Below are 22999 nucleotides of genomic sequence, written 5' to 3'. Positions count from 1 at the left end.
CGGTTTCCGGTTTGGCGGTATTGGGCTTAGGGGAGGTGGTTAGAGCAAGGGGAGACTGGTATCCAAGAAGGATACAATGCATGTAGCAGAATCAGATGTATGAGAGGAGAGAGAAAGAGAGAGAGAGAGAGAGAGCGACAGGAGGAGGGAGAGAGAGAGAGAAGGTGAGAGCGACACCTTCATATTTCCCCCTTCTGAGTATAATCTTCTCCGAGTGACGTATATATATACCCAGTGTCCCCCCACACCTTCCCCCATTCAATTTCATTACGCTCCTCCTCCTCCACCTCCATTTTTTCCCTACTCGCTAGGGTGCTTCCTCAAATGCTCTGCGCCTTCGTCGCTCTGATCTCAACGCTTTTCGTCTTCGACTCGTTTGTTTTTGAAATCTCTGGATTGTCGTGGATTGTTACGAGCCTGCGATCATGCCTGCCCTCGTTAATTACAGCGGTGAGTCTCTGTTTTTTGCTTCTACTTTTTTGGTTTTTTGTGGGATTTTGATCTAGTTTTGGTGGATTTTGGTTAATTGGTTTAATGGGTTTTGTTATTCTTGGTTTAATTTTAATAGGTTGGTGTTAAAGTTGTAATCTTTGTACCTAGTTCGTATTGATCTGTATGTTGTATAGCTGTAATCTTTTGGTCCCTTAGTGGTTGAAGAATGCTTAGATTTAGTGCCTGGTTGAATTTTCGATATATTATGTTGTGATTATATGCTTTGGATGTTTGCTCTGTTCAGAAATCTCATACCTTTCTGAGAATTTTTAGGGGGAAAATTTAGCTGAGAAATCCCAATTAGTAGTTTTTAGATTCAACAGGATTGCATAATATGTTACACTGAATGATAAATCCATACAAATTGAATTCAATATGAAAGCCTGTAGTTTTGTTCAGACTTAAGGCTTGGCATGCAGAATTTCTTCATCAGATGTTATGATTTTGGCTGGTTTTGAACAAATTTGTAAATACTTGTAGCTGAATTTAGTTTTTGTTTTCGGGTTTTTCAGGTGATGATGATTTCTACCCTGGGGGTTCTTTTTACTCAAATCCCATGGATTTGGGTTGCCTGTTGTCAATGGGCTCCCATGTGGATGTGTATTGCCCTCCTAGCAAGCGGGCTCGCATCAGTTCCCAATTCGCCTCAGGAAGGAGCGATTTCGAGCAAGTCAAGAAGCCTTCAATCGACGTTCTTCCCGATGAATGCCTCTTTGAGATCTTCAGGCGCCTCAATGGAGGTAAAGAGAGGAGCTCGTGTGCATCCGTCTCTAAGAAGTGGCTTATGCTCTTAAGCAGTGTCCGCAAGGTTGATCTATGCAAGAACCCTGTTGCAGACAATTCCGATGGCACTGAAATGACCAACGGTGATGAAGATCCAGAACAGGAAAATGATGGTTTCCTCACAAGGTGTTTGGAAGGGAAAAAAGCAACAGATATTAGACTTGCTGCTATTTCTGTTGGAACCAGTAGCCGTGGGGGACTAGGAAAGCTATCGATCCGAGGTAGCAATTCATTCCGCGGAGTTACCAACCTTGGCCTCTCAGCAGTTGCTCAGGGATGCCCTTCTCTCAAGTCTCTTGCTTTGTGGGACATTTCTTCTGTTGGTGACGAAGGCCTGATTGAGATAGCTAAAGGATGCCCTTTGTTGGCAAAGCTTGATCTTTTCCAGTGCCCGTCAATTTCCAACAGGGGTTTGATTGCAATCGCAGAGAACTGCCCAAATTTGACTTCTTTGAATATTGAATCGTGTTCAAGGATTGGGAACGAGGGCTTGCAAGCTATTGGAAGGTCTTGCTCCAAGTTGCAGTCCATATGTATCAGAGACTGCGTTCTAGTTGGCGATCATGGAGTATCTAGTCTGTTATCATCAGGTTCGTCCGTGCTGATGAAGGTAAGGCTTCAGGCATTGAACATCACAGATTTCTCTCTTGCCGTGATTGGACATTATGGCAAGGCTGTTACCAATTTGTTTCTCAGTGGTCTCCAGAATGTGAGTGAGAAAGGCTTTTGGGTCATGGGTAATGCTCAAGCTCTGCAGAATCTGGCTTCATTAACAATCACATCTTGCCGGGGAACCACAGATGTCAGTCTCGAAGCCATTGGCAAGGGATGCACAAATTTGAAGCAGATGTGTCTTCGCAAGTGCTGCTTTGTATCCGACAACGGGCTGGTAGCTTTTGCCAAAGCTGCGGGATCACTTGAGAGCCTGCAACTGGAGGAGTGCAACAGGGTTACCCAATCAGGGATAATTTCTGCCCTCTCGAACTGCGGAGAAAAGCTGAGATCTCTTACCCTAGTGAAGTGCATGGGAATCAAGGATGTAGGTGCAGCAGTACCTATCCCCTCTAGTTGCAGATCGCTTCGATCCTTGTCCATCCGAAACTGCCCTGGGTTCGGTAGTGCTAGCCTGGCCATGGTAGGAAGGTTGTGCCCTCAGCTCCATAATGTAGACATGAGTGGTCTATATGGAATGACAGATGCAGGGGTTCTGTCACTTCTTGAGAGCTTGGAGGAAGGGCTTGTCAAAGTGAATCTTAACGGATGCTTGAATTTGACAGATGAAGTCGTTATGGCGTTGGTTAGGCTACATGGGGAAACTTTAGAAGTACTGAATCTTGATGGTTGCAGAAAGATTACTGATGCAAGCTTGGCGACAATCGCAAACAACTGCTTGTTTCTTCGTGAGCTAGATGTGTCGAAGTGTGCGATTACAGATTCTGGGCTTGCTGCCCTTTCTTCCGCAGATCAGATCAACTTGCAAGTCCTCTCCATTTCTGGCTGTTCTGAAATCTCACACAAAAGCCTCCCTTCCCTGAAAAAATTGGGCCAGACCCTGGTGGGGTTGAATCTCCAACATTGTACTGCACTCAGCTACAGATCAATTGAGCTACTTGTGGAGAGCTTGTGGAGATGCGATATCTTGGCCTAATAAGGAATAGAACAATAAGCGTATATAGCGAAGGAGAGAAGCAGATATGAAGTAGGGGTAAGATCAAGAAATCAAAAGAATTCGGGTTAGATTCGTCAGTTCGTAGATGTTAAGCACTCACACGGGTATCCACGTTCAGCATACAACATTTTTGGCCCGTTGGTAGTGGCCTTGCTGGTAGATCAGCGGCTTGGTTGTTATCCAGGGGGGGACTTTGGCAGATAACTCCATCATCATCTTTTTTGCAGGCTTTCTCAAACAGGAAAGCCTGTTTCCGCTGTTTAGCCTCTCATCAACGGGAGGTTGCCTCTTTTCACCGCCATGGTTCCCCGAGAATACAGTCCACCAAGCGCCGATGTAAGGTGTTTCCGCTCGCGTTCGGTCCTCTTTTTGTTCCGCTGGATGGTTTACCTGGTGTTTTTAGCTTCGTCCCACATTCCTTAGCCGGCGTGTTAGATTAAGCTTTTACCTATTTTCAGTCTTATGGAAGTCTGTTGTCTGATATCTTAGTTTTCGATTCCGGTCGTTCTGCCATGGCAGCCTTGTTTAAGGGCAACCAAGTCGTAGTTTTGCAGGTTTCTATGAATTGTCCTTTTTCCTCTATATATTATGGGATGCATTTTTGTTGTACACATGTATTTGATGATTTACTATCTCTTGGATTTGATGTCCTCGCTAAAAAGTTATGAAAATTGAAAACCAAAAACAAATGATCATGGTTTGGTGTTGGAAATGAATGGTGATAATAATTCATCGAGAAATGAATTGACACTTTTACTTTAAATAACGCGATATTCTAAATTACTCTAGTTAGGAATCTAGAAACGGGGTCAAACTAGGGTAAATGGCAAGTTCTAGGGTACTACCACCACTTGCATAAAGAGGGTCTTTTTCAATCCGTGGTTCCACCCGATTGAGAGAGGCAACATGGGGCGGTGGTACACAAGATTCTCTTAGGGTAAGAGCGGAGCCAAGATTTTTTTCATGAGTTTCATGGGTGGGCTGACTAAGATAATTACTATAAAGTAACATAATTTTTTCGTACCTACATAAAATTATATAATGATACATGAATATGAAACTTTAAAATCTGAAATAATAATCCAAACTAACATAATAGGTAATACAAATTCATTTTTTTTCTTTAAAAATCTTTATTAATTACATATTAAATTTTAGTTTTTATGAGAATTCGGTGGGCTATATATAAGTATAATATGTTAAAATAAGTTAATACATAAAGTATTAGCAAGAGTTCAAACTAAGGCTCCGCTACAGCCCACCTTAGTCGTGGGTGTAACTCTACCACTGCCCTTAGGGTAAACGAGTGGTGTACCCTTGATCAATTCATCTAATCTGTATTTGAAATGAATGACACTTTATACAATGAGGGCGTTTTGTATCCTTTTTTTTCTGTCTCTACCTGCGGTTCCACCCGATTGAGATACAAGCAATATGCGACGGTGGTGCATCTACTATGATCAATTGGTCTAATTCACATCGAAATTAATGACACTTTATGAGACGATTTAAAGGGCAACAGTTGAAAGTGGTGGTGGTGGTATCCCCTTTTGTTTACAGTGAAGACAATGGTGAGGTGGGGTGAGGTGGTGGAAATGTCAGGGTGATGCAACTGGTGATCAAGTAGAGTAGTTTAGTCGCCCAAGGTGATGAAAGCAAGCAAAGCAGCCATCTTTTCTGGTCTGGTGAAAGAATAACAATATGGCTACAGTGTTGATTCTTTTATCATTTGAATGACTCTTTGTCCTTTTGTACCTCAAAGTACCCGCCAAAAAAACTCCGGTAGGACTATCAAATTCCAACTAGGGCAATTGGATGGGATCACATGTTGTCGAATAAAACTAAAACATATCCGCGCTAATAGAATTTTTGATAAAGCTATTTAATTTGCACAATTAGATGGGATCATGTGCGATCAGATAAGATTAAAATAAAAAATAATCTCGTATTTTTTGTAAGAGTTTCGTGTTTGGGACCCGTGATTTGTGGTAGGGGGATTGATAGCCTACTATTGCTGCGTCCTCTCAACATGTGGTTCTTCTGAGGCCTGATATGTTGAGCAGTAGGACTGTCTCTGTGCACAGATTCTTCCCTGTTTCTATGAAAAGAAAAATATAGGAATCCCACCCGTGTCGTTCTTAATCTATAAGAAAATGAATGGATTGATGAGGCCTTTTGAGCAAATTGTTGTTTCTCTTCCACTAACTAAAATCGAAAATTCTAGTATGCTTCGGTGTTGTATATAAATATATCAGAGTATACTAGAACATCGTCTTACCACAAAAACATAGAATTTAATAAAAGTGATAACTGCGATTAATTTTTATTTTTTTAAGACACACCGCTGTAAAAACTTTCGAAGCATGGGCTCTTCACTTTTCAGTCGGTACAAATGAGACTTTTTTGGGTATTTCAGAATATTTATTATTTTAGATGTCTTAATTATTAAAATTTTATTTTAAAATATAAAAATTAAAATCGAACAGTTGATGAACACCCAAGAATTTTTGTGGTAGACATTTCCTCATCAATGAACGTGACCATGGTGATTGGCATGGCAATTAATGCAAAATTTTCAACTTAAGAAAACTTGATAACACCGTGTAGAAAAATGCTTTATTTCAAACCCTACTATCTTTGGACTCTTTGTGGAGGACTCAATTAGACAACTCTGACACTAATAGGATTAGTAGAGGGTTGAACGTGGTTAAAATGTAAGTGTAACTCATGTTTTTACAAGAGTTGTTTTACGAAACATGATTGGACTGCTCTATTGAAGATTTTTCTTCGAGATTGAAGACCATATATGTTTTTTAAAGAGAAGAAAGCAGATGGGAATGGAGGCAGATTGTCTGCCCTCCTAGTTATGGTGTCCTTCTATGCTCTTCTATTTGTGTGATCACGATTAAGCGACGTCAACATTTTATATTTATATTACTTTTTGTCTTATTATCTTTATTAAAAAATTAATATAAAATATTGACATAACTTAATCGTTACTGCACAAAATAGGAAGACATAAAAAGTCACCACAGGAGGGAATAAAGGGTTTGCATGATGACAAAGTAGAGGACAATTGTACACCAATAATTTGAAAAGGCAAAGGCAAGGAAAAGTCAATTCAGACAGAAAAACTTGTAACTTCAGTTAAAAAACAATATCATCGCTCCATCAAAACTCAGAAGATGCATTGCTTCAGACGGTGGTCAAAGTCACACTCATAAGCCATAGCTTCTTCTTCTTCTTTCCTTTTCCATTGATGGCTTCTTCAAGAAATCACCCCAATGGGTTAAAGATCACAGTCGCTGTCATGTTTCTCATCTTTTTTCTCACATTCTTTCCTTCCATTTCAGGTAACCGAAACGAACCCATTTAAGCTGAGACATCGCTCTGCTAAAAAAAAACTGTTATTGGCACTCCAAATTACTCCTCCCTCCAATATGATGACTTTTTTGGCATGCGAATAACAGTTCTCCGCTAAATGTATATCTTGGTTCTTCTAATTATTTTTTCCTTTCACTCGTAGCTGAGTCAATGTTGAAGAGAGCTGGTGATCAACGGTTAAAAAATCAAATGAAGATGGTGCTGGGATCGAGTCCGCCGCGGTGCGTGAACAAATGCATGAGTTGCAGGCCTTGTACGGCCACTCTCGTTGCTTCTTCGCACCACAAGAGTAGTAAACTCAAGGCAGCAACTTACCAGGGAGATGAGAGCTATTATCTCCTCTCATGGAAATGCAGATGTAGGAACAAGTTGTACCAACCTTGAATATATTGGATTTTAGTTTTAATGTAACGATGTTTCTGCAAGCAGCTTGTAGCTTAAGTGATTAAGAGCATTTACCTGTGTCGGAGATTCGGAGGTCATGTGATCGTCTGACTCAGATTCTGCTTTTGCCGGATACGGCTTGTATTCTAAATAATCAAGTTTACGCTTCCGATGTACTCTAGCAGCTATGATACTGATAGACTGATAAGCTCTCACAGTTTTAAGTCTACGAAGTCCTTCCATGGATTGTTTTTTGAGTTTCAGGTAGGAAAGCTCTTTAGATTGTTGCTGTTTCCATTGTCATCAAAATCATTACATAAACAGTGATATAACTTTAAGAGACTCTTGAGTCTCGTCGGTGCAAATGACCATATGTTTGTCTCTCTCGTCAAATACCTATATAGTGACATAATTCAATAGATGAAACTAGGGAGAGATTCTCGTGTCACGCCAGTGGTATACAACCATGTGTCGTGATAAGAGATAAACCCGTGATTACATATATACAACTAGTGATGGGACATTCTCTAATAACTCGAGGCCATGACATGGACATGCAGTGAGAAGAATTGTAGTGAAAAAGGTTGATGCAAGAAAGAATACTTGTGAAAGAATTCAGATCCTCTTCGAATCTCAGTCGAAACAGATGGACCGAGTAATCCAGACTGTCCAAGAGAGAGAGAAATCCAGACCCTTGGTTTGTGTAAGTAGGTCCAATGGGAAGAACTAATAGGGGCCATAAATTTTAAAATAAATGGTCCGAATTACTCGGTTCGTTGGCACCAAACTGCGAGATCCGAAGAGGATCTCAATTACTTGTGAAAAACATTAAGAAACTCCTATACCGGTGGATTAAATCAACAATCTTCATGATTTTTACATTCTGAGAATCCTTTGTATACTAAATACATGGCGATCTCTCTCAACGTAGATTAAATACATATCGAAACGAAAAACATACAAAAAAAAATTACAAGCAAATACAACATGTGGAGGACACACTAGTTTGTTGCCACTAAAACTTGGCCAAGCTTCAGGGCACGTTCCTTGTGATGTAGCCTTCTTTTGTTAGTCTGCTCACTGATTTGTTTCACACCCAAGGAAATGGATCAGTAAGTCATTGTTTTACGGAGATTTGAACGACCCATACCCTCCTTCGGTTTCCAAATAATCTCTTCTAATTTGGCACAGAAATTCTTGTAAAACTGCACAAAGAACCGAAAAGAATCACAGGAAAGTTAAATTAACTGTTGCAGGCATGCAATCTTCAAAGAAACATTGTACAAGGAGAAACAAAATACGAATCCAGGAATGCCATGTTGTGTACTTGAGACCCGTCAAAAGATCGTACTGTTGCAGTCAAGTATGATAGGCAAACAATAATGAACTAGATTTGAATTTATGCCATCCACTAGAAGCTAACCTTATGATATTCAAGAGTATCTCCGGCAGCCTTTCGAACATCTACCATGAAAAGGGATGGTGCAACTTCATAAACCTATATGCAAAAGATAACGATCATGTTAAGTAGTAGTTGTACCGAGATCGGGCTTCCTTTGGGAAGATAATTACAATGGATATGCCGACAATCTTAAAAGATTACCTCTAGGACCACTGCAAATTGTCCCGTCCTATTTGCGGATATTCCTTCAAGTCTTGTCTGCGGTGCAAAAATTCAAACACTAAATTAGAACATGTGATATTAAATAAAGGTAGGAAAAATAACCAAATGATTTTCGGTAGCATCATCCAAAGTACATATTAGATTCCAATACAAAGCACTACGGTAACCCAACCGGTAATACTCAAACCTAAACCGAGATCATTAGTCAATGTTGGGCTGCTTAAGTCAAGGTGCAACAATACCTTGTAATTGCGCGTATGGACCTTGAGACCCATTGATTCCGCAACAGCTTCTACATTTGAAATTATAACATGAGCTGGTTTGCGGGAAACAAATCGGGTTTGTCGATTTACATAATCCTGCAAGAAAAAGGTGACATTTGAGAGAGGACAACAATTGGGAAGGGGAGGAAAAGTGCGGCAGCAGAAGTGCTGAAAGTATACAACTATACCTGTCTCCGGTCAAACAATGCAGATAGATTTAGCCCTTGGGATAGGGTAATCATCTCGAACGCATTCATTAACAAAGGACCACCATCCTTAATTTCTGACCGCTCCGCTACATATTGGTCCTGTGACATACATACCAATAGTGCAGAAATACTTTCTTCTTTAGTAATCAAATAGACCTTGAAATGCATATATCACTACTTTACTGCATCCTACAAATCTGTACACAATAATAATGTAAATCACAAAATTTTACAACTTTGCATTTGAAAGTTTCTTACTTATATAGCACAAAAGAAACATTAACCAACCTCAATATCCTCAAAAACTGCACGAACATCATCCAAGCTTACTTCCTCATCTTCCCTATATGTGAGAGGGGCATAATTTTTCTTGAACCATGGATCCTTTCTGATTCCATCAATCCGAATTCGCTGCATTAACACATGAACCAGTAAAACAAAGTTAGGAGATTCCTTAACCCTCCAAAAAAATGTAGATTTTTTTTTCCTTTAACTGATTGAGAAACCAGTTTTCTCTCGATTATAACACATACTTTATCACCATATGGCTTCCGAAAAATATAGGATCGATTTTATATATACTTGTGTAATGCTGCTGAATTTGATCAATAAATTATAGTGTGAAGTTAATCATATAGACCTTTAATCAACTGGCACAAAAATTACTAATATCTGAATGTACTCACAGTTTTGGGATTGGGATCAAGTATCTTATGTATCAATTTATTTGCCTCGGGAGAAAACCAAAACGGACAGGAGAAGTCTGCATCATTAATCTACAGACAAGACAAAAGAAGAGTTAGAATCTCCTATCACTCTAGCGATATCCATACAGTTTATAGAGAAACACTGTAGGAGTGGCGGGCAGGACCAAATCCACATTCCTATGGGTGATAAAAGTGTAACTGTGTTCAGAAGCCTATGTTGGTTGCATTTCTGATACTGTGATACAGCATCTCCAAGTACGTGAACAGGCATGCAATAGGATAGTTACAAATTACAATATGACATCTCAGAAAAAAAAATTGAGAAAAATAAGTTCCCGTGCAAGATATTCACAAATAGTGAAGGAAACCATAGTGTTAGGCATGAACATTGCAATGCGCAATTCCAAACGTTGTATAAGTTGACATAATTCTTACTAAATCAAGCAATGGAAGCATACTTTTCTATAGAGGGTGGATAGGTTTGTCTCATCAAATGGGAGGTATCCAGCCATTAAAACAAATAGGATAACCCCACATGACCAAATATCAGCAGCAGAGCCATCATAACCCTGGTCACCCAGCACCTGTTAGGCAATGGTAACAGAACATATTTAGCATAAGATTTTGTTCTCTCCAACTGAATTCTATATTATTGTTTTTGCACAAATTATCAGTTAGCTATCTCATCAAGTGGATGGTGTGAATTCAGTAAGTTTCAAGAAATTTTACCTCAGGCGCAATGTAATTTGGGGTTCCACACGTGGTATGAAGAAGACCGTCCCCCTGCTCAAGGATTAGGCAACACAGGACCATTGGTCAAAGACATAGGAGAAAAGACGAAAAGGTAAAGTATAAGAAAATCATGCACGTAAAATTAAAATTCTCAAGCTTGATTGAATATTAAAATAACAAGATCATCCTTACTTGCAGGGGCAATGCACTTAGTCCAAAGTCAGAAACCTTCAAATTTCCATAAGCATCAAGGAGAAGATTTTCAGGCTGTAAATGTACATCACAAGGAAAAGAAATAAAAACTAATAAGAACCACAGCACTGTACAGAAACCACAAAAGCAAGTACAATCAGCGTCAACGGGATATTGGTTTGCACCTTCAGGTCTCTGTGGTACACACCCTTACTGTGACAGTGGGCAACTGCATCTATAAGCTGTTGAAAGTATTTCCTGGATTCATTTTCAGGAAGCTTTCCTTGGTGAACCTGTAAATAAAAATACAATTGTTAATACAGAGATTCACCTATACGAATTATAATATGGGTCCCAATCTTGAATAAGTAGCCTTACAATTTTATCAAACAATTCTCCTCCAGTTACAAACTCAAGAATTATAAATATCTTCGTCCGACCAGCCAAAACCTAGAATTTGGAAAGGAGAAAGCATATAGAAACAGGGGCGAAAAAAAAAATGCATATCAGCATACAAATTTCCAAATATTAACAGAAGTTCGGAAATGAGGCATTAATCCGGGACAGCGTAAACATACCTCTAGCAGCCTTACAATATTAGGATGCCTGACAATTTTCATTATGGATATCTCTCTTTTAATCTGAAACAGAAATTGAATAGAAGTTAGCCTACTCCATAAACACAACAATTTTTTTTTATACATACAAGCAATATTTTACCTAAAACTAATCTAAAAACTATATAAACTAGAGATACGGGGATTTAAACTCGGTGTATAGGAAGAGCATCCTTTCTATCCAATGTGGCTACGCCGCGTCTGCAATCCAAAACACAATAATTTAAGGAGGAACAAGTAAATCACCTGATCAACCATTCTGTGCTTGAGAATGGTGCTTTTGGCCAAAACCTTCATGGCCACGCTTTCGCCGGACTCGCAGTTCCTCGCAAACTTAACCTTGGCGAATGTCCCTTCGCCGATCGTCCGCCCCACCTCATACTTCCCTACATTTCTCGACTTCTTCTTCATTGTCGTCCCTCTGAGCTCATTTCCCACAAAAATCACAGAACCAAACTCTCCGATTCCCGGAAAACCCAAACTTTCACGATCTAGCAAGACAATTTCAGCTTCGATTTCACTAAGAATTCAAAATTAACATGAAATTAGAAGTAAATTCAGTCAACCCAAGTTCCAGTTTTCATAAACAAGCATAAAAATCAAATCTTTTCCAATTAACTTCAATCAACACGAAATTTATGAACCCTAAGACATTGTTTGGGATGCTGAACGATCAGTGATGGACCATGGAGCATAAACAGAATTGGAAAATTGGTCAATTCAATTCACGTGGCTGTGATTTTCACCACAAACTAATCAGGAGTTGGAGAATCGAAGTCAGAGAGCATAATTTGAAAGAAAGGAGAATGATGCATTCATAATGGGGAATATTCCGGCGAGGTACTTACCGGAGAATGAGAATATTCTGGTGGATAGTCACCGTGGGGATAAAGGTACGTGCCTTCGGTTGCTCTGGGTGCCCGACTTAAACGGTTTGTCGGGTCGGCTCCGACGAGGCTGAGGCTGCCCGGAGAGGTAGAGAGTCCAAATTTAGCCGCTGAAAATGTGAAAATAACGTCGAAGGTTTGCAAATGATGACGTGACGTAAGTACGACCATTTTGTATTTTCATGACCATTTGTATATTCATGTCCCACCAAAGTATACATATGCCACTTTTCTTTTGTTATCTATTTCTTTTGAACTAATTCAAAATCCAACATCGATTATAATCGTAACTCATTTCTCCATATTGTTTGCTATTTGATTACATTTAGTAGAACCTAGCATACCCGTTGTTGAAACTCGATATGTAATCCCTCAAGGATTTGCTCGAACCTTTATATACCAAGGCAAGAACGATATGTGTGTACTATTTTTTGAAAATAACCATATAAGTATCTGTTTGGGTCCAAAAATATTGTTTTGGGCCGAGTTTAGATCTTTCTTGGCCCAGTGTTCGATAAGCCGAGTTTAGAATCATTCTCGGCCCATAAGTCATGTGTAGGTGTCATTGGGAGATATTCAGCCCATGGGCCGCACAATCGAAGTTGGCCATATCCTATCGGAAATTGGGAATGTGGACGAATCCTGTTATGAGAAGGAGTTTCGACGAGATCAGGATGCTGGGATTGAATATGGTCTAATAACAAGTTATGTTCAAAGTCTTGGTAGGAATAGGATTGGCCGAGATAAAGTTGGATCATGAGAAGGAACTTTAATCTGGGAGTGATTAGGATTCAATACATGTTGGCTGCTATAAATAAGGAGAGAAAACATCGAAACAAACCTCTCCAATTCAACACACAAATTACCCTGCGCATTCTCTCGCTCTACGCGAAACCTCTCAACAACCTTGAGATTTTTGTTTTCCCTTTTCGCCGACACACATTCAGTTTAAATAAACAGCACTGTGGAGACAACCAACGAACATCTTCAGTTTGGATAAACAGCACTGTTGCCATAGAATCAGCCGACCGTGAAGCATCTTCAGTTTGGATAAATAACAATGCGACAAGGCCGACAGGTTACCTATCAAAGTCTCGGTCGAGAAGGATTTTTTGAATCCTTATCGGCAGAAGTCATCTCGTTAGCCTTCTTGGCGAAGCGAGGTGTTACAAGTTATTGTACTCAGCACATTGAACGTCGAGTCGTTTATGATTGGTTATTCACAAGTAGGATTTAGAGTTCAGCATTCTGACGGCTGAACCACTTTCACAATCAAGACGTATATTTGTTTTGAATACTTGTGTCCTTATACTTTGGTGTCAATTTGGCGTGCTTATACTCTTACGAATATAATCACAGTAACCAAATATGGCGCCGACGATTTGTGAACTTCGCAAAACTAGTAGCCAGTGGCGGAGCCAGGATTTCGGGTTAGGAGTGGCCTCTCACAAATATTAAAAAAAAATTAAATCGATAGTAGTTACAATATTGTTAACCAAAACATCATAGTATATATATGAAAATGATCATATTGGAGAGTTTCCGAGTTAATTTCCATAGAATCCACACAAGTTTGTTTTGAACTACTTTCATTGTTCTTTGGACTCTTTGGAGACGGTTCTAATATCTCAGGTTGTGTTTTTCTTTTGAAATATCTTTCCATAACTGAAATGTAAAAAAACATAGACTCACTAACTTTAAATTAAAAGAAATATGAACATATATGCTAATTTTACAAACTAAAACAAATTAGGCAATAGTTAAGAGAAATTGCAAGACATCAATTTAATCATAATTTATAAACAAAAAATTGTAACAGGAATTGAGAGTAAAATACATACTTTGGGTTGTTGACCAATTAACTAAACTTCAATGTATTTTTTATGGAATGATGGAATAATTGAATTCTTTAATCTGCAAAAAAAAAATTATTTGTTAAATTAATTTACAATTGTAGATGACAACATATATGAATTAGCAAATTGTAAAAAAAATATTGAAAATGACAACTATGAAGATTCGAAGTTCATACTCTTGAGGATCATGGAAATTGAAGACTAATAGATTGATAGACTAGTTGAAGACTGTGACATGCTATAGATGAGAGAAGCAGTGTACGGCTTGTGTACCACGGGAGGGATCAGACTGAGAGAAGCAGTGTTCTGACTATTTTTTCAAACTAGCAGCAGAGCAACAGTCGGCTAGAATTAGAGAATAATAAAATACTAATTTTTAGTATTGGGAAAATGAATGGAAGATGAAGTGTTTGAAGTTGGAATAGGTTATAGGTAGGCTTTAGGGTTATTTAAAGAGGGCCGGATATTCTTAAAATATTTAAAGAGGGCCGGATAGTTTGTCTAGGAAATATGAATGATTTAACTGAAAATAATAAAATAATAAGTAGTACTAATTTTTAGTTATAAACAAAAGCAGGATGGGCCTAGGACTACTGTGGTCCTATGGTTCCTCCGCCCCTGCTAGTAGCCTTGTCTTCAGGCTTTAGAACCCGAAGGCCGAGAGTGTTTCTTCATCGGCCGCAGTCGCACGATCGAGAAGTCAGCTGCGCACCCAACACAACATCAACAAATTTTACTCTTCGGCCGAGTTCGGCCGACGAGTTGGCACGCCCTGCATACAATCGAAGGACGTAGTTAGCTTATTAATTACTCTGTCTACGCGCCACGTAGACTTGGTAATTTTTTAAGGTCAACAGTATCAAAAAAGACTTGCCTAAGTCGAAGAAAGAGGTAATCGATCCCGGAGCAATCTGTTTGAACCCGTCCCGGGCTGCACATCTGAAACTGGTCGGGAAGAGGCGACACTTGGTGGCGTCGTTGTTCCCTCTGCCCTCAACAGCATAGATGAAGCCGGTAAGGTGGTCATACGGGTCGGTGGGCCTTTCATAGCCCTGCATTTTGAGGGTCCATGTGTCGCCCCTCGTTGGTTCGTCGATCAACGAGGAAATTTTGTTGCTAAAGAGCCATTTTATTATAGTGACTCAATGCAAGCATATATCATGCGGAAGAAAAATTTAGGTATGACAATTTAATCAATTGGATGCTTGAATTATTATTCACTCTAGAAAGAAAATGAATGACCTCCTTTGTATTTTCAGTATCGTCTGGCCTCATCTAGCTTCAATTTGTGAGGATATGACTTAATCATGCACATATTCATATGACATTGAAATACAATATTGTGCAAATCTTGTAAAGCAAACTCTGATTTTGACTTTATCCATTACTTTGTGGGGTATGCTATTCACACATCCTATTTTACTTCTCACATATCCCTTGATAATTTATGTCCGTTGATCTTCTTCAATTCATCCGATCTGACGGCCGAAAATTAAAAAGGTATGTGAGAAGTAAAATGAGATGTGTGGATATCATACCCCTACTTTTTTCTTTTGGTCAAAGCTTTATCCATTACTTTGAAATGATACAACAATCGCAGTTAAATCCAAAATATGTGATCTGATCGTAAGCATGAAGATTGCAAGCCAACAACAATAACATGAAGATAATGTAGGAATTTAGCTAAAACAAAGATACTGAGGGATAAAAAATAAAAAATAAAAAACTAATGAAAATGGTTTGAAAACTTTGAGTTTTAACGATAAGAATAAAATAAAGGGTAAAGTGAATAGTACCAGGATTGACTTTTTAGTGTAAAAATATGATTTTTCGTTAAAGTGAACAGTACGATGAGCTTTTCGTTAAAATTCCCTAAAAAAAATTCTTATCTAAGCTATTGTAGTTAGCCTAGTGGCGAGGGTAGGATAGGACATGGTTTGAAACCCTTTAGAAATGCAAGTGAGAGTTGTTCACTTTTAGCGAGAGATTTTTTAGTGTACAGAACACAGTCTGGTATACCAAGTATACAAGTGGTTGAACACTTGAAAACATAAATTTAACCACTTATATTATGATACTTGGTGTACTGAACGGTATTCCCAACTATCCCACTTGACGAGTTCCTTTCATTCTTATTGGAGGATGCAATGAGATGAAATATTTAGATTTCTCCCATTGGGTGTTACAAGATTATATGGATTGAATTTAATTTGGTTGCTTGCTTTCGATATTGAGGTCTATATTACAAGATTATATGGATTGAATTTAATTTGGTTGTTTGCTTTCGATCTTGAGGTCTATATTTTGACTACCACCCATATGCATGGAATCTCCATCACATAAATTGGATCGTCAAATTTTCCCATCTCTTTCACTCTATTTTTTTGCTTTGTATCTCTTTCACTCCACCTTATACTAATTAGAGGTCTATTCTAAATAGGATTTCTATCTCTTTTGTTATGGCATTGTTAGGAGTCATTTTGTTCACTAGTCTACTACCCAACTTTTGCAAGTTGGAGTCTTCTAACGTTTATTTGGATTCCAACATCAAGTTAGTGACAATCTACAATCTATAATCTTGACCTCTTGATGCCTCGAATAATGTTATTTCTTTTTTCCTCTCCACTTGAATTATTGGCCCGTACATCTAAACCTCTCATTTAGCATAAATATAATTTTCTTTTGCAGGATATAGCATATTTAGTTATCGTGATCGTAAATTTTGATAACAACGATATTGCAAAGGAATAAGCTTACACATACGATTAAGATTTGAACTTTACAGCAGTAGTTAATTACGTTATTTGAAATTGAGAGTCTTCATCTTTGGAAGTTGGAAGTACTTGTGTAGAAAATGACCCTTCACCAAGTCATCTTTGAAGACTACTGATACTTCGGTTCCATTTGCCAAATAATGGTGTGTGGGTATGAGATGCAGGCAGTTTGTGAGAATTAATTCCAAATCATGTCCATATTTGAGAGATAAAGACCATTATCTACTTCATGCATCTTTCACAGGTGAAAATAGCATCTTTACGAAGTAAGGGTAAAGCTGCGTACGATAGATATTCCTTATCGATCCTCGCAAAGCGGGAAGTCTTGTTGGCCTGAGGTCACCCTTTTTATGGGACAAAGATCCCAGCCGGATCTCACCCCACCAAATCCTAAGGATCTGGAGATCCAGACCGTTGAAATTTGATCAACGGCTGCCCTTCTAAAAGTGATAATAATTGTAGCCGTTGGATCAAAATTCAAGGGCTGGATCTCCGGATCCTTAGGACTTAGTGGGGGAGATCCGGCTAGGATCTCTGTCCCTTTTTATGCATCTTTCACAGATAAAATACAATTCTTTTATTTTTTGTGGTTTATCACATAAAAGTTAAATAAATCTAAATGACCCTAAAGTTACATAATAAAATTCCTCAAGGTAATACCGCCCATGAACGCGCGGGTGAATCCTAACCCTTAAATTAAGTAGGGCGTACAATACATTAACGGTTGAGAATCATATGCATGTTAGAAAAGTGTGTGTGTGTGTTATAGGAACGATGAGAACTTCCTATGCTGGTGGTTAACCAAAGATTATGCCACTAAGATAACACAACAATTGATGATGATTGTCAATTCTACCCATATAATCAACGGCTATGATCGAGCCATGCACGCAAACAACCCTAGCACAACTGCATGGGCAAGTATTGTGGAAGAGTCATATTTGACCTAATAATTTTGGACCCTCGTTCACTCACATGACTTATAAAACTTTGTAGCAACAAGGGCCGCACACCACACCTGGCTTACATATACAACCTCTCCCCGCAATCCCGTCACTTTCAACTACTGAAAACCGAAAACTAAAAAGCACATGCAAAGCGCCCATATTTACCTCGATAATAACTAGTGAAAATTGCAAATTAAAAACTTTTCTATGTGCGGCGCACGCATATTTGCTTCTTTCAACATTATTAGTGAAAATTGAAAACTAAAATCTTTCTTAACGCACACATATTTGCTTCTTTCAACATCAATTAGTGAAAACTGAAAACATAAAACCTTCTTAACGCACACATATTTGCTTCTGTTGTATTAATCATTCACATAAAGACGAAGCAAGATTTGTCAAAACACTCGAAACCAAACAAGAATGAAATGACGGCTAATAAACACACATGAGATACAAAATATCTTCCCCATCTTCAAATAACAAATTTACCCTTGACGGAGCAAGTTGGCCGCCCCGTGACAAATAAGGTTCTTTCATGGGATCCCACTAAACAAATAGGCTGAACCATCCGTAAGTCCTGCCTATGACGTAGTCTTGATAATTGTTTACACGACTTGTTAATTTGACACGAAATAATTTAAAAATAACATATTATAGGTCAACTTGTTACGAGTCGAGTTGTTATCGAGTAATCCGTTAATAACGCGTTAACCTGTTGAGTCGTTATCATGTCACCAGTTATAAGATATCATTTGACATATATAGACATTAGGTTTTACAATTTCTTATATGACCATTTAACCTGATACGAAACGACATGACCTGGTAACGAATTGGATTTGAGTCATCTGTTAAAAATCTGTTAAGATAACATGTTTAACACGACACAATCCATTAAGATAACATAAATAAAACGAAAACACACAAATACGATCAATTTGCCAGGTCCACTATGACGTCATGACCAGCCCTTCTACGGCACAGCTCTACCGTTGAACCGTCGCTGGTCCCAGCTCGAGCAAAGCCTGGCCACTAAACAGTTCTAGTGGCAAAATCGTGAATTTGAGTAAGACAAAGGAGCTTTTAGGGGACAAAACTATTTACCCGCAATAAATCAGGCCCTTACTTTATCGAAGGCGCCAAGAAATGCCGGTTGTTTGGGATAGGGGGAAAGAATCACGTGACGAGTGCCCATCCGGCCGTCCGATCCACCATGCATTAAATCTAACGGTTCTGATTTAAAGTTGGTGGCATGCGAAGTGGGCAATTGGGTTCTGTCCCGCGTGCTTACGGAGAAGCCTAGTTTGATTTGGTAGGACGTGTTTGTTTATGGGAAAAAACGTTTATTTTTAGATTTGGCTAGACACTCCCCAAAATAGGAACCGATATCATCTCCGGATCTCGAAGTTAAAGCCAGTGGACTCAAAGATGTGGACCGTTATAAGGAGAGAGAGATTCGGACTTTTGGTTTGTATGAAATGAGCTAAGAAGATGTTAATAGTGTCTGTAAATTTTTAAAATGTATGATCATAAATCTCTAAATCCGTTTGCTCCAGACACATAAGTACGAGAGGATATCCATTTGGTATTCTTTTAATCAAAATATGATTTGCATGCTTTTGTTCAAAGAGTTCGTTCAAAGTTAGTCATTTTCTGTAGCACAATGTGATTAGCCTATTATTTGGTGCCACCCATTTTTTTGGTAGACAGTCAGGATTTGGCTACAATGTTTAACGTACTTAATAGAATCACCATTTCAACGGTTAAATTAAGATTGTATTAAGTATGTATATTTACATGAATATATATGACCATCAGATAATGATTGTATACAATACATATAAGTGTTGTAGTCATCCCCAAATTTTTGATCTAAAATCAAATTATTAGGGGTTCTTGATTGACTTCTCATTATATTTTATCAAGTTCTTTAATCAATACCGGAGGAGTGATTTAAATACGGGATCTCTTACAATTAGAAATGATAGAATCATCAAATTTGTTCACTTAATGATGTGTTAGCGTACATGTCATTATCTTATTTGTTAGTATTGAATAAAGTTTAAAATGTGGAGTTTAAATAAATCAGATATTGGTATCATTTGATAAACAAATTTGACGTACGTAATATCATTTGGAAATAAATGTACCATTGGACGTACCTTTTTCTTTAAACGAGAACATGGTTTGTGATTGTGGAATAGTGTTATTGTGCGTTACTAATATGATCACATGTTATAACTCGTCTATGTAAGATGAATGAATTTTTATTGATACTATAACTTAAACTACGGAAGTATTAATAAGAGCAAGTCCACCCATTTTAGGAGGGCAAGGGCAAGGCAAAGGTAAGGACGGTGAAATTGCCCTTACTAATTACTTTGCACAATTTTTTTTTTTTTGGTGCAAGTCCACCCGTTTAAGAAGAAAAAGGGCAATGACAAGAATAAAGACAAAGACAATGTCGTCCACCATTATAATAAATGGACTAACTATAATGCAACTGCATCCAAACTTGTAGTAACACAATAATTTTTTTGATTGTCGTGAACAAGTTGACGATGTGCAGGTTTTCTTGACCTTTATTTCTCATTTGGACCTTTGGTTATCCATCACCTCAAATGAACATACCATTGGTGGTTGCGAGGAACAAAATGGAAGGGAAAAAAGGTCATTGGTCGCCTCTTACTTCCACTATAAATTACAAAATTATGCAACTTTCCTAATTTTTGTACCTACTAATTTTAGCAATCTTTTCCAAAATTAAGCTTGAAATAATGTAGCAATTGCAGGTGCATACCAAATGGACGTTTCATTTTTCCTTATTTAAATGAATTGAACATTGACATGAGATTTAGCAAATAAATTTGGCTTCTTTATCAATATATGAGAAAATGATGTGCGATTACACTAAGGGAAGACTAACAAAAACATTTCAATCTTCTCTAGAGACCATGACGTGTTATGTAGAATACGAATTTGAAATTCGTCACCAACCACAGAGCCACCCGCAATTTATGTCGAATTTACCCCTCTTACCATAAACACAAATATGCAAGTTTCCTAATTCTTGTACCTACTGATTTTAGTATCATTTTCCAAAATTAACCTTCACAATTTGGAGTTAGCAAAATGAGGTGGATAGACTTTTCCATTTTCCCTCTTTCCTTATTTATACATACTTTTATTAGAGACTATGGAGGAGAGGATCAAACCACACTTTTTTAGGGTTTCCATTGAGCTATTCTTGCGCTGAGATTCTGACCAAACAAATCAAAATTCAAAAGCCTAAAAGCAGAAGCCCTTTTCGGCTTTTGCTTTTACCCAAGCCATACCACCAAACGCGTCCTAGGCCCCCTAGGCCCCAATTGCCAATTAAACCACGTGCCTCAAAGTATCAACTATCAAACCATCCCATCTCACTCCAATTTGTATGCAGAGACAATCAACGGCTGAGATCTCATCCCTACCAACGCCCTTCGCTCCTCCTATATATGACCTCCCCATATAGTCCTTTTTCATCCATCCTCACCTCCCACCTGCAAAATTCTCAAATTCCATCGCAAACCCTGATTTCTCTGCCCCTCAAAGTTTCAATCTTTCCGATCGAATTTTGGAATTTTAGGGTTTTCAAAGGAGTCTGAGATTTGGGTTTTTTCTCAGACGCAGATAATATCAAGGAAAAATGCTTCTACGGAGCTCATCGACGCCGGTGCTCAATTCATTGCTGCCGCACTCCAAAGACTCGACATTTTCCGATCAGCAACCGGAAATAGTCCCGCAAATTTCGAGAACTCGCTCCGTTATCCTCTCGGCGTCGTCGCGGTCGCCCTTTTTGCTGTCGCCGATCAGCGACTCGACGAGGAGGTTGACCCGGGCGGTCTCCGCGGACGATCTCAGAGATTTCTCAGCTGCGTCGCCGAGAAGAAAGGCCTTTAGCAACCCGTTAAATGGGTTTGAGGAGAGAGGAGAGGAGGAAGAGGAGATAGAGATGGAGATGGGCTTTGCTGCTTCTGGGTTTGGCGGAACGGCGTCGTGGGGATTGGCGGAGTTTGAGCGGTGTGAGGCGGGGTTGAGGCAGAACAGGGGGTTGCTGAGCGTTTTGGATGGGAGTGGCGTTGGTGGAGGAGGCGGCAAGATCTGCGGTGGTAATGGCGGAGGGAGTGGTGGATCGGACGAAGGAGATGGTGGGAGCAATGGGTTTTGGGAATCGAATCAAGGCGGTGCCAGCACAGATTCGTACTACCAGAAAATGATCGACGCTAATCCTGGAAATCCCATGCTCCTTAGCAATTATGCTCGATTTTTGAAAGACGTAAGCAAATTTATACCAAAATCTTCAAATTTAAGTACAAAAGATTGAATCTTTATTGAAGCTAATGATGTTTTGTGATGACAAAAATTACAGTTTCGAGGGGATTTCGAAAAAGCCGAAGAATACTGCGGGAGAGCAATTCTGGCGAGCCCGAACGACGGAAATGTTCTGTCAATGTTTGCGGATTTGGTATGGCAGATTCATAAGGATGCTCCCAGAGCTCAGGCTTACTTTGATCAAGCTGTTCAAGCTGCCCCTGATGATAGGTAATGCGCCGTCGATATTGTATCTGTATTGTCTATATAATGTATCGATAACATGCTGGTACGTTTTGCGAATCAATTGTACTGACAGTGTTTTATGATTTGATGGTTTGCAGTTATGTTCTAGCATCATATGCGAAATTCCTCTGGGATTCGGAGGAGGAGGAGGAAGACGAAGAGGAAGACGAGGAGGAGAATCTGAAAGAAGGGGCGAATAACAGAGCTTCGGCAACCAATTTGTTTCATGGAGTTCCTCCCGTACCACCTCCATTAGCTGCTGCTGCATAGATACATAGAGATATATGTATCTACATGTTCAGAGGCTGACCTTTTGTTTGTATAAAGTTTAACCTTTTTGGGTGATCCTTTGGATGCTGCTGCTTTCTTGATAAATTGGGTTGGGTTGGGTTGGGTTATGTTAACTGATAGCTCTGTTTTTGTTGTCAACATCTTTTCTACTAAAATCTTTGTAAAAAGCAATGTAACAAAAATAAGTGATGGAATGGAAATTTTTGAAGGCATAACTCTATCTGCAACAACCCTTAATCGAAATTTTCGATTTGATTCAGAACTATATTGATCTTAGCTTGAAGGAGAGGATTCAATAGTTGGTTCCATTCGGATTTCGGTTTGAATCCAATTCCCTTCCAATTTCAGTATGAATCGAATTCAAGCATGAACGCTGGAAAGATTTAGTACCAGTTTGGTACTGCTTTGCTTAACTTTTAAAAAAAAAGCAGGTATGGAAAAAACACACTCAGTTTTTTAGTATTTGGTAAACTTTAAAAATCAGGTTTTTTTTTTTCAGTTTATGGTGAAAAAAAGCTAAAAAGGCAAAGTAGCAAAACCTAGTTTTGGAAAACTAGCTTTTTATCACAATTCACGGGTGAACAGTACT

The 22999-nt window shown here is 38.8% G+C and overlaps 3 protein-coding genes and 1 long non-coding RNA gene across 6 annotated transcripts; 3 read left to right on the top strand and 1 right to left on the bottom strand.

Annotated features, from left to right (window-relative positions):
- Nucleotides 1–97: 97 nt before the first annotated feature.
- Nucleotides 98–3553, top strand: LOC103426588 (EIN3-binding F-box protein 1-like). Its single transcript, XM_008364678.4, has 2 exons — nt 98–450; nt 1005–3553. Exons 1-2 carry the CDS (start codon nt 426–428, stop codon nt 2921–2923), a joined length of 1944 nt encoding a protein of 647 aa, XP_008362900.2. The 5' UTR covers nt 98–425; the 3' UTR covers nt 2924–3553.
- Nucleotides 3554–6062: 2509 nt separating this feature from the next.
- Nucleotides 6063–6969, top strand: LOC114827419 (uncharacterized). The gene is made up of 2 exons (XR_003776542.2): nt 6063–6297; nt 6471–6969. It is a non-coding gene; the product is annotated as an uncharacterized lncRNA (long non-coding RNA).
- Nucleotides 6970–7540: 571 nt separating this feature from the next.
- SOS2 (son of sevenless homolog 2 (Drosophila)) lies at nt 7541–12128 on the bottom strand. Of its 3 annotated transcripts, none has more exons than XM_008364679.4 (15): nt 11905–12128; nt 11303–11576; nt 11018–11080; nt 10818–10889; nt 10625–10732; nt 10440–10514; nt 10245–10298; nt 9974–10099; nt 9495–9584; nt 9097–9219; nt 8788–8907; nt 8579–8695; nt 8316–8372; nt 8136–8210; nt 7541–7917 (listed from the first exon to the last, which is right to left on the bottom strand). In XM_008364679.4, the coding sequence occupies exons 2-15, from the start codon at nt 11465–11467 to the stop codon at nt 7822–7824; spliced, it is 1341 nt and encodes a 446-aa protein (XP_008362901.2). In that variant the 5' UTR covers nt 11468–11576; nt 11905–12128; the 3' UTR covers nt 7541–7821.
- Nucleotides 12129–20727: 8599 nt separating this feature from the next.
- On the top strand, nt 20728–22625 carry LOC103448064 (uncharacterized). The gene is made up of 3 exons (XM_008387307.4): nt 20728–21838; nt 21932–22104; nt 22218–22625. Exons 1-3 carry the CDS (start codon nt 21209–21211, stop codon nt 22387–22389), a joined length of 975 nt encoding a protein of 324 aa, XP_008385529.2. The 5' UTR covers nt 20728–21208; the 3' UTR covers nt 22390–22625.
- The last annotated feature ends 374 nt before the right edge of the window (nt 22626–22999 follow it).

This window comes from Malus domestica, chromosome 02 (assembly GCF_042453785.1).
Source record: "Malus domestica chromosome 02, GDT2T_hap1".
Lineage (NCBI taxonomy): Eukaryota > Viridiplantae > Streptophyta > Magnoliopsida > Rosales > Rosaceae > Malus > Malus domestica.
The sequence above is the reverse complement of the archived record's forward strand: the minus strand, read 5'-3'. Positions and strand labels throughout refer to the sequence as shown.

Excerpts from the sequence above, each read along its gene's own strand:
- LOC103426588 (XM_008364678.4), top strand. The coding sequence starts at position 426 with ATGCCTGCCCTCGTTAATTACAGCG. Across the intron at positions 451-1,004 it reads TGCCCTCGTTAATTACAGCG|GTGATGATGATTTCTACCCT; the intron begins GTGAGTCTCTGT and ends CGGGTTTTTCAG.
- SOS2 (XM_008364679.4), bottom strand. The coding sequence starts at position 11,467 with ATGAAGAAGAAGTCGAGAAATGTAGGGAAGTATGAGGTGGGGCGGACG. Across the intron at positions 8,908-9,096 it reads CAGTTTTTGAGGATATTGAG|GACCAATATGTAGCGGAGCG; the intron begins GTTGGTTAATGT and ends TGTATGTCACAG. Across the intron at positions 8,696-8,787 it reads CATTGTTTGACCGGAGACAG|GATTATGTAAATCGACAAAC; the intron begins GTATAGTTGTAT and ends TTTTTCTTGCAG.
- LOC103448064 (XM_008387307.4), top strand. The coding sequence starts at position 21,209 with ATGCTTCTACGGAGCTCATCGACGCCGGTGCTCAATTCATTGCTGCCG. Across the intron at positions 21,839-21,931 it reads ATGCTCGATTTTTGAAAGAC|TTTCGAGGGGATTTCGAAAA; the intron begins GTAAGCAAATTT and ends CAAAAATTACAG. Across the intron at positions 22,105-22,217 it reads CAAGCTGCCCCTGATGATAG|TTATGTTCTAGCATCATATG; the intron begins GTAATGCGCCGT and ends GATGGTTTGCAG.